This window comes from Oreochromis aureus, linkage group 19 (genome assembly GCF_013358895.1).
Source record: "Oreochromis aureus strain Israel breed Guangdong linkage group 19, ZZ_aureus, whole genome shotgun sequence".
Taxonomy (NCBI): Eukaryota; Metazoa; Chordata; class Actinopteri; order Cichliformes; family Cichlidae; genus Oreochromis; species Oreochromis aureus.
The window spans coordinates 19,068,611-19,082,948 of NC_052960.1; the positions used below are offsets into that span (position 1 = coordinate 19,068,611).

The 14,338-nt window shown below is 43.4% G+C and overlaps 1 protein-coding gene across 1 annotated transcript in view; it reads right to left on the reverse strand.

Moving 5' to 3' along the window:
* The window catches only part of mnat1 (MNAT1 component of CDK activating kinase), a 31,542-nt gene that overhangs the window by 5,157 nt on the left and 12,047 nt on the right, over positions 1 to 14,338 (reverse strand). The window contains exon 7 of the mRNA XM_031758366.2: positions 7,645 to 7,766. Coding sequence (XP_031614226.1) covers positions 7,645 to 7,766 — 122 coding nt within the window. The remainder of the gene's footprint in view (positions 1 to 7,644; positions 7,767 to 14,338) is intronic.

Genomic DNA, 14,338 nt, shown 5'->3' on the forward strand with positions numbered 1-14,338 from the left:
TGTATAAGCATCACACACACACACACACACACACACACACACACACACACACACACACACACACACACACACACACACACCCCTCAAGCCACTTGACACACAGAGCATCTTTCTTTCGTCTCCTGAGCTGCCACTTGATAACTTTGCCCCCTGGAAAGCTTAGAAGAAGAAAGAGGGAGAGGGGAGGATAATGACATGACATCAGTGTCATCGTTAACCAAATGGGGCTGTACACAATGGAAGCACATATGCTGACCAGTGAATGGCTGCTAGCACAAGACACACCCATACACAGAGCAAAAGGAGCCTTGACAGTTGGATGTAACATTCAGTGGATAGATCACCGATACACAGAGGAAGAAAAGCCTTTTCCCATGGGGGGTGGGGTCTCGTATGCAGTTATCAGTTACAAAAGACCCTGAGGCACTGGTAAAAAGGCAAAGAGGATTTCAATTAGGAAGAAAAACAAGAAAATAATAAAGAGGGAGAGACAGAAGGGAAAAAAAGGAAAAGGAAAGGTACCACAGGAGGAGGGTTTAATTCATACGTCACAGTGGAGAAGTACCTCCTCCCCTGAGGTGTGTGTGGCAAGTCCCCACAGCTAAGCCCCACATGACAGGAGTTTGTTTTGTTTCTCCAGCTCTTAAGAGGGAAAAACGAGCCAGTTAATCCCCCCGTACATTACTGGACCCTTTGCCCCAGGGGTGAAGAGCAGAGGAGAGGCGCAGAGTTCCAGTCAGTCTGTGTGCATAGTTATGAGCCCCATCAGACTCAAAATCAAAGCGTGCAACTCTAGATAGTGCATGGATGCAAACCACTACAGAGATCAGTGTGTTAAAATAGGCAGGAGACATCACCTCACCCTCCACTGGGTGTTGACCCTGCCACCGCTAGGCTGTGATACAAATAAATCTGAAAGCAAGAGAGGCTGTTATCCTTGGAGTTCCCTGCTCGTCGTTGTCTCCTTTGCTGGCAGCGAGTAGCCTGACTGGGCCTGGCCTGGCTTGATCTCACAAGGAGACTGCTGGTCTGCCTCCAGAGGGGAAACAATAACACTAAAAGCAGGCCTCTTTCGGGCGACCAGAATACACACTAGACAAACGGACCTCCCCCTTCGGTCGTTCTGTTACGCTCCCTCCGTTTCCGCCCGCTCTTTGGGTCAGAAATGACTCACCCGCAACGAAAAAGCTTCTAGTCAACTACAGTGCATGCTTATTTTGCCTCATACTTCAAGAGAAAATCAATATTTGCACAGATCTATGGGAGGGAAAACAATAGTGATGTGGCCTCCTCCAGCTCTGTCTGTTAATGGTCTGTTTACTGAGGCAGACAGGATAATGGTCTGGGTGTTGGCTGGTGGTGAATCAGACGGTGGCCACACTCCACTCAGTTTCTGATATAGTTAGAAGTGTAAGCATCTGTGTGCGCAAGGAACTTAGACTATAAGTAAGGTGGTGGATATGTGCTCTAAATAAAGATGGGGCATTCTGTTGACACAGACAGGTTTGCAAGTCAAATAGCTGGCCTCAGGCTCCCACACTTTTATACTCTCTTTTGGTTATGCAAATTTTAAATCTGTGTGTCTCATGGCTGCAGTCAAGCTATCAGATCTAAGCTGTAGAAACACTTGAACGGTCGTTGAAGCACTTCATTGAACTATATCATTATTAGCAACGCTGGACCTAGTAACAGGACAATGGCATCTGCATTGAATGTGTTGTATAGGAGAATAGAGGATATCAGATATCTGGGAAACCAGGTCCACTTTTAGGTCTTGGTTATGGTGACAACTCCAAGGTATTTGAGAAACAGCCCCACTGTTATGCAAGAGCAAAATAAACCGTTTCCCATAAACGGTATTGTTTGGCAGCATCAGAGAATATTTTAATTGGCGCAGTGAGAGCAAAATATGGGCCTTGAGACATTATCTAATAGTAGTAAAAGTAGATCAAAGCCCACTGCTCTCAAAAGAGTTCATCTGAGGTCACACTCACCGGTGCCTCACTCTCCGGCTCATAACTTAAAGCATCAAAGCTGTGTTTGTGCGGGAGAGAGTGTGAGAGTCTATGACTATTTGTGGCCCAGAATATGAGAGTCTCTCCAAGGTGCCATCATTCTCCTCCTGTCAGTCTCAGCACCCTGACGTCCTGGTGCTGCACCTCAGTCCCCCACGGTCAGTGACCTCTGACCCCACCCCCTGGCCCTTCCTGACCCATCAGATGGATATATGCCTTGCAGGGCTCAGAGAATCTGGGTTACATGGTAAAGCTATTCATGGCTGTTTCTACAGATTCCTCTGGAGCGCCTCGCCTCTGCATATTGAGAGAAAAAGAAAAATATCATGGCTGACTTGCACTTTCATCGCAGAGTGAGAAAGGAAAGCAGGGAAAGGAAAAGAATGATTTGTATGCAATGTAAACCTCATATTCTCTAATTTAGCAATGGCAGAAATGGATTCAAAAGCACTCTATGGACCATGTTTAGTGGTCCCTGCTAACTTCCAGAGCCAAATCCAGGGTCACTGCTCGTGCTCTTGGCCAGCGAGGCCAGAGCTGGAAAGATGGAGAGCTCAGACCTGGAGTCAGGCCAACCAAGCAGGGAGAGGCTAGAGATGCTGGCTGCCGGTAACTGAGGGCTGTGATGGCACCATTGACTATCCTGGATATCTCACTCCCACCAAAGCACTTAACATGCAGTATAAGTCAACACACAAACAAACAAATAGATGCACACACTATTCAAATAAACACGCAGACGCCAAGGGATGGGTGGAAAGCTAAAGAACACAGGCAGGAGGAGAGCATCACTCAGAGAGCCATTAACCCCTGGCTTCCAACCAGAACAGTGAGCAGGCATCCTTTAAGTACATGTTAAACATAGCTAGTCTCTGTGTGTGTGCACAAGTGATTTATGTATTACTGCTCTGTGTCCAAGTGTATCTATGCAGTTACAAGAAAATGCTCATGAACCCTGTGTAATTACCAGGATTTCTGCATTGATTACTCATAAAATGTGATCTGAGCTTCAGCTAAGAGACAGTTATGTACAAACACATTCTCAGCAAACAGCTGTACTATTCATTTCTTTATTCAAACGAGGGGTAATAATTCACAGTCCAGGCTAGACACTTTAAAACCCGCCAAAAATCTATGTTCACTGTGTGCAAGTTTTTTTGTTTTGTTTTTTTTAGAGCAGCACAGACCACCCAGATACTCCACAGTACTCATGGGACAGTGTACTGGTGTGACAAACATTAATCTGCGTTGAAAAAATTAAAATGCACCAAACTATTTCCACACGTTGGAAGGAGCATCGGGTTTTATCTCTTTGTTACCTTGGAGTCTAAACCTTTTGCAATCACTGAGGGAAAAATGAATTCAAAGCTGAATCAAAAAAGTTTTAGAAGAGAACGTCAGGGCAGCAGCCAGGTTGGCTAACGCAACATGACAACGATGAACCAAAGCACACAAGCCAAGAAAAAAAGAAAACGTGGTTAAACCTGAAGGGGAGGTGGTCTGAGGAAGATTTCCTAGAAATGTTGATGAACTGAAACGGTTTTAGAGGGAGGAACGGTGCACAGGAAATTCCTGACAGAGGCTGATGCTGCTCAGAGAGGTGTTACATGCTATTACGTTCAAAGGTTTACTTACTTTTTCTAGCCCACACAGTAAGTGATTACTTAATGTTTTCAATAAACATATGAAAAGTATAACTGAAGTGTGACTTACAAGTTACTATATCCATATGTTCATATAGCGCTTTTTTAAATGCACTTTTAAGCAATTTGTCTGCCAGTCAATTTAGAATCACCAATTAATTTAACATGCATGCCTGATGGATACTTAAGAAGTCTTAATAGGTCAGATATAAAGTCTGATTAGTCAACAAGCATAAGATTTGGATGAACTAGTGCAGGACTGTATTATCTACAGTGGCTAGCACAACAGTGACCCTGTAAAAGCTGGGGTACATCTTGTGCGTGTAGTGAATACTGCTCATGTATCATGGCTCTCTCTGTGTTACTCCCCTGTGTGTTACTGAAGCGGTCATGCATATTAACTTCAAAGTGTCTAAATGACAAAATGCTCAGAGAAGCCACCAAAGCTACGTATCGCATGTCTGAAAAAGCCTTTGAGTGTTATTAGTTTAATCAAATTGTCTGTAATTGTGACTTTGGTGGGGATCGGGATACATTTTATTAGCTGCTAATTTAGAAATCCTGGCAATTTCAAAAGAGGCTCAAACTTCTTCCTGCAACTGTATGTCCATGAGAACACTGATTTACTTCAAACCTGAGTGTTCAGGAGACCAAACTGATTGATTGTCTTTGTTAATGAATGAAGGTCACAGCAAACTACCTATGCCTATTTAACCCTTCAGACAGAGTGGTCTGAGGACTGCTTCCTTGTGCAGAGAAGTGCATCCCCAGGAGAGGAGCGCTAGACTAAACACTCTGTCCATTCAGCTGCTCCCCTTCTCCCCACCGACAAGAGACGGACGCCTGACAAGCACTCCCAGAGAAAAACCTCACTTTTTCCACCAATTATAGAAAGCAATGCGGAGTGGGGGAGGAGGCAAAACTTCAAAATATTATACACACTGGCATTTGGCGAAGCGCATTGAGCAACCTCTGTCAGAGAAAGATGGGCTAATTTCAGGGCACCCTGTGCCAACACAAACAACTGTTCTGGATTGCTTTCATTGTCAGCACTTGAGGTTTGAGTCACATTTTTTCAGCGCTCCGCAGCCAATTTCTCTTTCCCCTATTTTTCCCCCCATATGATTTGTCCTTGTCCAAGATCCCAGTCAGTCTTTCATCGCCTGCACAGTCAGCGCTTAAAAAGTATTCTGGTAGAGAACAAACTCAGATCCAGATGCTCATCTACATACGCAAAACAAAAATAGAATATTTTTTTATTTTGGAACCCCCAGCATTTGCCTCCAAGAGCTCATGCACAAAAACTTATTGTAAGTGTAATGTAAGCGTGTCTTTGAGGTGCTGTGTATTGTGATGTATCCATTTGTTTGAAGGTTATGGCTGTCAGCTGGCGGCAGGAGTTTAACAGCTACTACTCGAGTCCCACAGTGCTGTGTGCTGGGATTCATATCGCAGCCATGTCAATGTAAACATCATATGTTACTGTTTGTGTCTCCAAAGCGGTATTTACTTTTACTTTGATTTTGTTTATTAAAGGCTTTTACTGTTCAACATAAAAGCAAGGAGCCATGGCAGGACATTTGGAGTACAGGCTGTAGCGTTACATTCACAGTGTACTCATAACTCTGACAGCTCACGCACAGCTATGGGTATGTGCCAGTCAAAGAGATGGGCAGCTCTACACTGCCATTATAGAAAGCCTCACACAGTGGGGGTCACATCCTCTGTGGCAAGTCAAACACACCTATGCACGTCAGGACAGGAGCGTTAGGATATGTATGTGTGAGCGGAGAGGGTAGATGCTGAGGTGGAAGCTGAATGCGCACTTTTGGAGGCCCCTGAACATGCATCCTATAACCAGGCAGCTGTCTTTAATATAAGAGTCCACTTCAACTCATATTTATTCAGGTACAGCTGACAGAGAAGGAGACACAGTGAAAGAGGCGTGGCTTTTCTTTTTCCTGGCAGGCGTGCTGCGCTCCTGCGGTTTTTTTGGGGGGCAAAGGGACAAGGCGAAAAAGACAGACACTTAGAAGGGGGGTGGGGGGTATGTGGTGCAGAAGAAAAGAGCAAGTTGACATAAAAAAGGCATGGCTCCACTCAGTCCTGTGTTGACTGGACATCCTGTGCAAAAGACGAGCCCTGGAGGCCCCGGGGCCACCAGGGAGGGGGGTGTGTGTGTATGAGCTCAATCCTCCAGTTTTACTTGATGGCTGTGTCCAAGACAAATCACCAGTGGAGCTGCTGTCACAGTGAGCCTTGACCAAGACAAACAGCCGTGTTTCAAAATAAGTACCTGCCCCCTTCACAGGCCCTTCCACCTCATCCACACTCAGGCACATCCACATCTCGTCACACCTTAAAGCAAATTCCCTTCACAGGTCATAGGACTGGAGCTGTAGTCCAACGCTCTACACAGGGGACTCACTTTTCACTCTCTCAATGCTGTCTGCATTCCCTCTCTTGTGCACGCACACTTGTGAATATTTACCACATCACACGAGTTCCACTGTGGCCAAAAGGCCGGGACTGCAATAACAAAAGGTGAGTGTGTGTGACATAAAGCCTACAGCACATTTACGGGGCACCCTGTGGGCGCGTGTGTATACAAGTTTGATCGTCTATGTACATCGCAAAATCTCCAACTTAGCTGAATCACAAACTGCCAGCAGCGCAGAAATGTCAGCACTATTCCCTTCTTTTACTTAACAGCACATTGCATCTTGGGAGTTGTGGTTTGTCTGTAGGGGGCTGTCTGTGTCGCTGCCTGCAGCCTGCACCAAAGGGACTGGTGTTCTTCACTGAACTGAACAGAGCCTCATTTATCTCTGTGGCAGAGTCCTTCCTCTCCAGCATCGGTCCTCCTGGACCCCTGAACTGCTGACACTGGGGGAGGTGGGGCTACTTTTCCTCCTTCCTCTGAGCTCCAGCATGCGGCAAAAATTGTGAGATGTGTTTCATCTGCATATCGATTAGCCTGGCCAAAAGAAGTAGAACCTCAGCACTTCACTGAATACATAATGTAAACAAGCGGCAGTTATTCAGCTTAAACTCTCCTGAAACGTTTCACCTTCAGCATGTGCTTTTCCAGGTGATTGTGCAACAAAAGTCAATAGCAACTTTTTCCTGAACAAAAAAGGGACAATAAAACTAGAAATCCTTTATCCTAAACACGCTGACATTATATTTTAATATGCACATCTCAGCCAAATTAAAGTTACTGCTAGAGTGAAGCACTGAGCTTGCCCCTGAAATTAAAAAGCTATAACCCCACTTTGCTTCTGTCACCCAATAAACACAGGCCGCCCTCAGCGTGTGGGCAGGCTATAGTGCCAGCCAGTTGCAGTACAGACGGCTGGGCGCTGGGTTGGCTGATAGATAGCTTACATTCGGTGAGGAGTGGACCAATGGCGTCGTGGATTGATTGGCCCAAAGGGGCCGTCGGGGGAAAGCACTTCCTGTGTGTTAATGGACGCTCCTGCAGATGCACTGTGGCGGCTTGTGGCAGGGTGATGGCTGTTATTCCCTTTCCCTCCTCCCTTCCCCGCCCTCACTTTGCTTTCACTCTCCCAGTTAATCAGAAGAGAGTCAAGATTTTCCAAGCAGACCTCTCATCTGGCAGCTACTCACTACACCTACAACAAAACCTTTTCAAACATAATAATTTAAATGAATTGCAAATACTTTATCTTACCCTTCCCAAGATTTCCTGTAATTTCCAGTAACTGACATGGAACATAAATTGATGGGATCATTCCTGAAAACCTTTTTAATTTATTACTTCTATTTTAGAAACAATAATCCAGCAGTATTCTGTGTATAAACTGGTAATAAATTCATCTTGTATATTTGAACAATTTCGACTATGACATAACTTTATCTTCATATTGCTTAATGCTTTCCAGGAAACTTCTCAAGAACTTCTTAAAGAAAATCCACATTTTCAGAGTTCTTGGGACTAAATGAGACTGAGTAAATAACTGTACCCGAGTCTGCCCAGCTGCTCCAGTTCAGGCACCGGGGGTCCATAGGTTTCAACTTGGAGGGGTTTGTAGTGGTAAAGAACGTCCTCTATCTTGCTAACAGGCTGGAGAGACACCGTCTGCCGCTGAAAGAAAAACACAAAAGAGGCACATCATTCAAGACGGGAAATAATCGTCATTGTCTCGGCGCGTCGTACAACCCTGGAAACTTTATGGCTGTGGCGCAAACACACAAAAACAGTTTGGAATATGGTTAATGTCAATCAATCCACGGCATTAACACCCACTGGTTCTTGACAGACTGGTTTGGAAATAGAAGTTTTGTCTGACAACATTTTCACTTTCCCCCAGCAGCGGCGGTTTGGAGGAGAAACTGAGGCAGGACAGTGACTGAACATGTTTTTAGCGGTCAAATAGTTTTGGAAACTGAACAGGAAAAAAAAAGAATGAGAACATCATTCAGGAAAATTGTGGTCTGCCGAAATGTAATTCCTGATAACAAAGCAAGTGTACTTTGGTTCAAAAATGGCTCTTGGCTTGCTCCATAAAACCACCAAAGAGAAATCGGCTGATAATGTATAAATGTAGTGTGGAGGAAATGCTTTGTTTGTGGGTTGAGTTGTGATTATTTTTCCCATGGTTTCACCTAAAACAATGTCCATCAAAGCTGCATCCTACTGAAACATGTTCAAATTACAAACCCTTGTAAATCTTATAAAAGTTGTTTAATAATTTTTTTTTTTAATCCAATCAATAATTACTCAGAGCTGAAATTTCAGTCAGACTACTCCAGTTCCTAATGCTGTCGACCGTGCAGATCGAGTGAGAAATACGAGACTTCTTCGGGATACTGCAGAATTGTTCGATTTGGGGCTCTGCCATCAAAGGGGAATTTCCACACAGCATCCGACCGCTATGTTTTCTCCAGCATTAAAGTAATGAGACTCATAAGACAAGCCTGACTCATGAAACAAACCTGGAATTAAAAAGGATGATGTTTAAACAAACATGAACTATTTTAGAGTGCAGCGAAGGACCTCAGAGACAAAGGGGAGATAAAAAGATAAGAGAGAAAGCCAAGAAAAAAAAGTAGTGGGGGGAGTATAAACAACAGAACACCGAGGGGAGTCGATGAAAACCAAACTAAACGAGTAACATGTGCCCCGCGGCCTCACACTGCCTGGCTTCACACATGCTTTGGCCCATATGAGCGCACACACAGGGGAAATAGAGCAACCAAAACCTGAGCTGGAAGTTACAAAAGCACCAAAGACATGAGATGACAACACATGCAGAGTTCCCTTCCAGGTCCCAATAAAGCTGCTTTCATATGTGCACTTCTTTTCCCCATTAATCTGACAGCATCTGAACTGGTCCGCTTCATGTCTGAATGACAAACTTATCACGTTCAACAGTGCAAGTCTGAACTGCATGCAGTCACATTAACAGACAGGCATGCACAAGATTACGTCATTTAGCTTAAGAAAGATGCAGCAAAAAGAATTTGAGAATCTGTACATGCTTTTGGAGAAGCAGCAGCCTAAACGCAACTTTTACAGAGAAATTCTGAATAAAGAGGTCTTTGATATTTCACCACCTCCACCTCATCATCTTGGCACAGATAAACAGGATGTTGTAGTGCGCCTAAATGCTGAAAACAGACAACTCAGAGCAGTGCAGAACGATAAATACGATCCTACTGAAAGATGTTAACCAAAAAGAAAAGTAGGAGAGATAAGTAACAACAGTTATTGAAATACAGAAAGACAACAGATTAGTACAACATTGCATGAGAGCATTAAAATAAACTTCTGCTTTATTTATCTATTTTTCAAGATTCAAGAAGTTTATTGTCATTTTGCATATTATTATTATACTACTTCTTCTTCTCATTATTATTATTATTATTATTATTATTATTATTATTATTATTATTATTATTATTATTATTATTATTATTATTATTATTATTATTATTATTATGCTATATCTCATCAGCATCATGTTTTCTAGGACAAAAATACTTGGCCACATTCACATTACACCTAAAGGAGATGCTCGGCCATGAAGCTCACAGCCCAGTTTCTGTGCTGATGTTAATGGCAGATGAGGTTTGAGCTCTGCATTTACTGAGTTAGCATAGCATTGGCTTCTTTTTACGTACTTTTACACACATGTGGCAATGGGACTGAAAAATGAAGAGGTGTGGAGCAAGACTTTTGTCTACATAGTGTATTTTGCATTTTAAATTTCCTACAACTTATTACAAAATATACTGCAAAAATAAATATATCTATCCTGACAATTATTTAACCACCGTTCATTCACCTCCGACAACATTAGGCCAGCATCATTTTTCCTTATGATCCATAATATATTCCAAATATTGAATTCATTATGGGCTAACTGTTAATAAAATAAAAACAACCCCACCCCATATTACATTTACCTATAGGAAGTTAAACAGATGGATCTTGTCTGTTTCACGAAATCCTACTTCCCAGAATAACTTTCAATTATTTTAACAGAACAAGTCTGAACCTGTTGCATTCAGCTGTGGTTTACACATGAAGGTGGGGGGAGCAACGGGGATAACGGCAGTTGCAGCACATTAACAGCAATAAAAAAAAAAATAAATAAAATTTTAAAAGTGGGTTTTTCCACAGAAGAAATTATGAAAGCTAATCATCAAATCAAACCAAAACATTTACTTATGATGTCACCGTCAGTTAAACGACATTTTTCTCTTCTTTCATCAAGTTTTTTTTATTTATTTATTTTTTTTATATACTTTGGATCACAAGAGATACTGTTCGATTGTAAGGGACGCCAAAAAAACTGCTGGGTATCTGTACTTGGCCAGATTGTCAAATGTAAATTCCTATTATATGCGAGTAAAGCAGAAAAAAAATTACAATATATTTGCATTGCTAGTGTCTAAACGCTGTTTCCTTTAAAACACTAGGCACACACTTCTCCATGGTTTTCATTCAACCTTTAACCCTGAGGTACCAGTGCTCCGTTATACCTATCCATTCATCCAACGCAGAGGAGCCCCACCACAGACTAATGAAATCCAGACCAATGAACGCAATCCCAGTCACTCTCACTCTCTTTTGCTCTCTTTCAGACTCTTCATCCATCTTCTTTTAAACTTTCAGCACTGTTTAACTCCCCTACTGCGCACTCAAAGAGATGCACTGGGACAAAGGGAAGGTGGAAGGAGAAGCAGAAGAAGAAGAAAAATCCTCGGTGGTGGTGTGGTAAAGAAAGAGCAGCAAATTGGCAGTTGCAGATGGCTGAAGAGCAGTAAATCAGACCTTCTTCTTTTTTTTTTCTTTTTTTAAGTGGCAGACACAACAGACCCAGCCCCCATTCTGGGGAAATTTCTTCTACATTCCTCTGCAAGGGCACCTTGAAAACTGGCACAGATGCATCAGCACCCACAAAAGCAGCCTTTAAAGATGTCCATGCAAACATAGGGACTTCTAATTATATTTACAGAAATGTGTAAATGAATGACTTGTAGTACATCCAAAATGGTTTGAAAGAGAAAAAAAAAAAATGTATGAATGCCCATAATGTAGAGCCGTGACCCCTCAGGACTGATTTCTCCTACAGCTAATACCACTGCTGAGGCTTTAATCATGTGCACATCAAGTCAATGTGACTTCGAGTATGAATGCTGTTTTCTAAGTCCTTCAGTTAAAAACAACGAGAGAGAGAGCGAGAGCGAGAGACCCCCAGCCAGACCCAGCAGAGCAGAAATGGCTGAGGGACTAAGGGGCTATTGAAACAACGCCCCAGCAAGAGCCAATATAAACATCTGGTTTTATCATTATGGAGGCCCATCCTCCTACCTATACAACACAGTGTATTACAAGTTTGAGCATGTAACTGGTTTTAAGGCTCATATAATACCCCTGTGGCATTAAAGTGAAACTCTGGAGGCCATCAATCTTAATAAAACCGCAGGGGAGGATGATTTGAGGAAATCACCGTCATGCCAATGGGAGTACTTCAACTTACCCTGAATTTGTACCTCAACATTATCCGGTTGTACCACAACCAATTCCAAGTAAAACTATTGCAGGTGTCTATCCGTTAACTGATGCAGGTAACAGGTGTGCTGCCTGATATTGTGCTTTAACATTACACATAAGTATTTCTTTAGCGGGAATTGTTTTTAGGGGGTAGTTTTATTAATGGACTTTACTGAAGTAGCTGTGTATGTTACAGAGCCTTTTCTGCCCCGTCTTCATGGAATACATGAAGGAACACGTGGAATACTGATTTGACTTGCAGACTTAAAAAGATGTACAAATGAGCTTGTAAAATCATCACTGGGAGCTTGATCCTGTTTTTGACTGTGTAAACATCTGTGCGTTAACTATTTTATTGTTGCAATTTTAATATGAGAGTCTGATACAGGTGTCGCTTTTAAATGACACATTGAGTCTCAGTGGAACTACCTGTATAAATAAAGGTAAAATAAATAATAAATAAATAAAAATAATCCTCACTGTGTGCAGGAAATGACCATATTAGGGATATGAGCTCTTACTGACATCATAGAGACCCAAAAGTTGAAAAATTGTGCCTGAAACCTAAAAATATAGGTAAACATTAAGTAACTTTGTAGGACTCTCATAAAAGTCACATCACTTTGAAAGTACTAGAATGTGTCATTAAAGGATTCACAAAAAAATATGTTTTAATGGCATATTAAGCTATATTATTACTTGGCACTGACCATCAATGCTAAAGTATGATTAGAATAGGATTTTAAATGTGAGAACTGCGGTCAAACAAGGATAAAGAAGAAGATCTTATACAGCGTTAACGATGACAAACTTTAATCCAAAAAGCTCATTAGTCAACGGCTCAGATTGTGGGTCACAAGACCCCTCCACACACACACACACACACACACACACACACACACACACACACACACACACACACACACACTTGGAACAATCGTCAGCACTCCCCACCCACCCCACTCTCTCCCTTGACTTTGCAGCTCAGCAGGACACATCAAGGTTGCTGAGACTAACCTCTCCATCAGCACCTTCCCACAACATCCACGCACTCGCACACACAACCACATACACTCATGTGGTCCCCGAGGGTTTGGGAAGCCACAGCTCCAGAGCCATCGAGGCGCTTGGCGCTAATGCAAATCCTGATAATAACAACAATGGAAAAGGGGGAGCAGTGGTTGGTTTTGCAGAGGGGATAAAAATAATAACCCCGGTTCAGGGCCAGGCTAGTCCCATCCCAACTCCAGTCCTCACTTCCACCTTCCGCACTGGTGCTGCCAGTGCTTCTGTATGGATAAAGAGCTTTGGGCTACCCAGCGGCCCACTAAGCAGCAAGTAGCAAGTGTAAAACTGCTTCCCATACAGTGCCTCCCCTGCCTTACAAGTTTAAATATAACTGCCTGACCAGTGGCAGCTGCCCCAGCGCAAAGCCCCTAAAGCTGACAACTTTTTTTTCCGCTGGGTTGGGCTGAACCAGCTTGCCCAAGGGCTGCTGAGGCCAACCTAAACAGGGCCAAGCCGGGGCCAGGGGCAGAGGTGTGAATGCCCGCATGTGCTGGTGCCAATCAGGGCTGACGGTTCTCCCTGAGGTGACCCCCCCACTCCCCCACCCCCACGCCAGAGCTTTCAACCCTGCGTGCCAGCAGTCCAATATAAAGGAAAAGGCCAGAGTTTGTGCACTCTCCCACATAAAACATGCCACCTTTGGTTTGTGAACGCTGCAAGGTCAACAATCTCAGTATAAACAACATAATTTACCTGCATCTGTAAGAATTCGTGAATAAGGGATATAAAGATAACACTGAAGAAGAGCGAGTGGGGGTTGCATTAAGTATACAGCGACAAACTCGCAGGCAAAACAGGTTGGGCCAGTCTGCCAGAGCGAAGTAAAGCAGTGCCTGCACAGCGCTGACAAGTACGTCTACTGCGCAGAGGTCACCCTAGAGGACAACTTAACCAAGTAAAACAGGCCTGAGCAAACAAGCTCACAGCATGTCTGTGTGTGTTTGTGTTTGTGTGCGCTTGTGTTTTCTGTGGTATTCAAATTCCACAGCCTAAGAGTAGAATGGACTACAGCCAGAGAGGACCCGAGGTTATTTCAGCCAGCTACACGTCAATGTTTAGGTATAAACTTTCCACCCACATTTAGCCGATTGTGTGTGTGAGTTCCACTTTTGTTTATGTGTGCGCTTGCCTCCTGCTTTCATTAGGTGCCCATGCCGGCCCCGTCAGGTATGTCAGCTGCTCTCCTGCCTGTGAGGAGGGGATTGGGCCCCAGCAGCGCAGGAACCTGGGACCTTTCATTTAAGATGGCGCTGAAAGCTGCCCCCAAGGTGGAAAGATTCCCCATCGGTCAAAATGCTTTCAGGAATGGGACACTGGAGCAGCTGGGGAAAAAAAATAAAAAATCCCCAACTGCAAACGCACACACACACACACACACACACACTGTTTCACCGGAAAATCTAAGAAAATGTACTGGTACAAATAAAGCAAGCACGCAGAGTACAATAAAAACAAAGTAGATGTCATTTGTATGCTAATTATTACCCTCTGATTTTGTCAGAGCAGGTGCCGAGCATTGTGACTCTTGTCATTAAGCTTGGCACCGAGGCTCGTTTTATGTGTCAGACTACAACAAGCAACCTGTT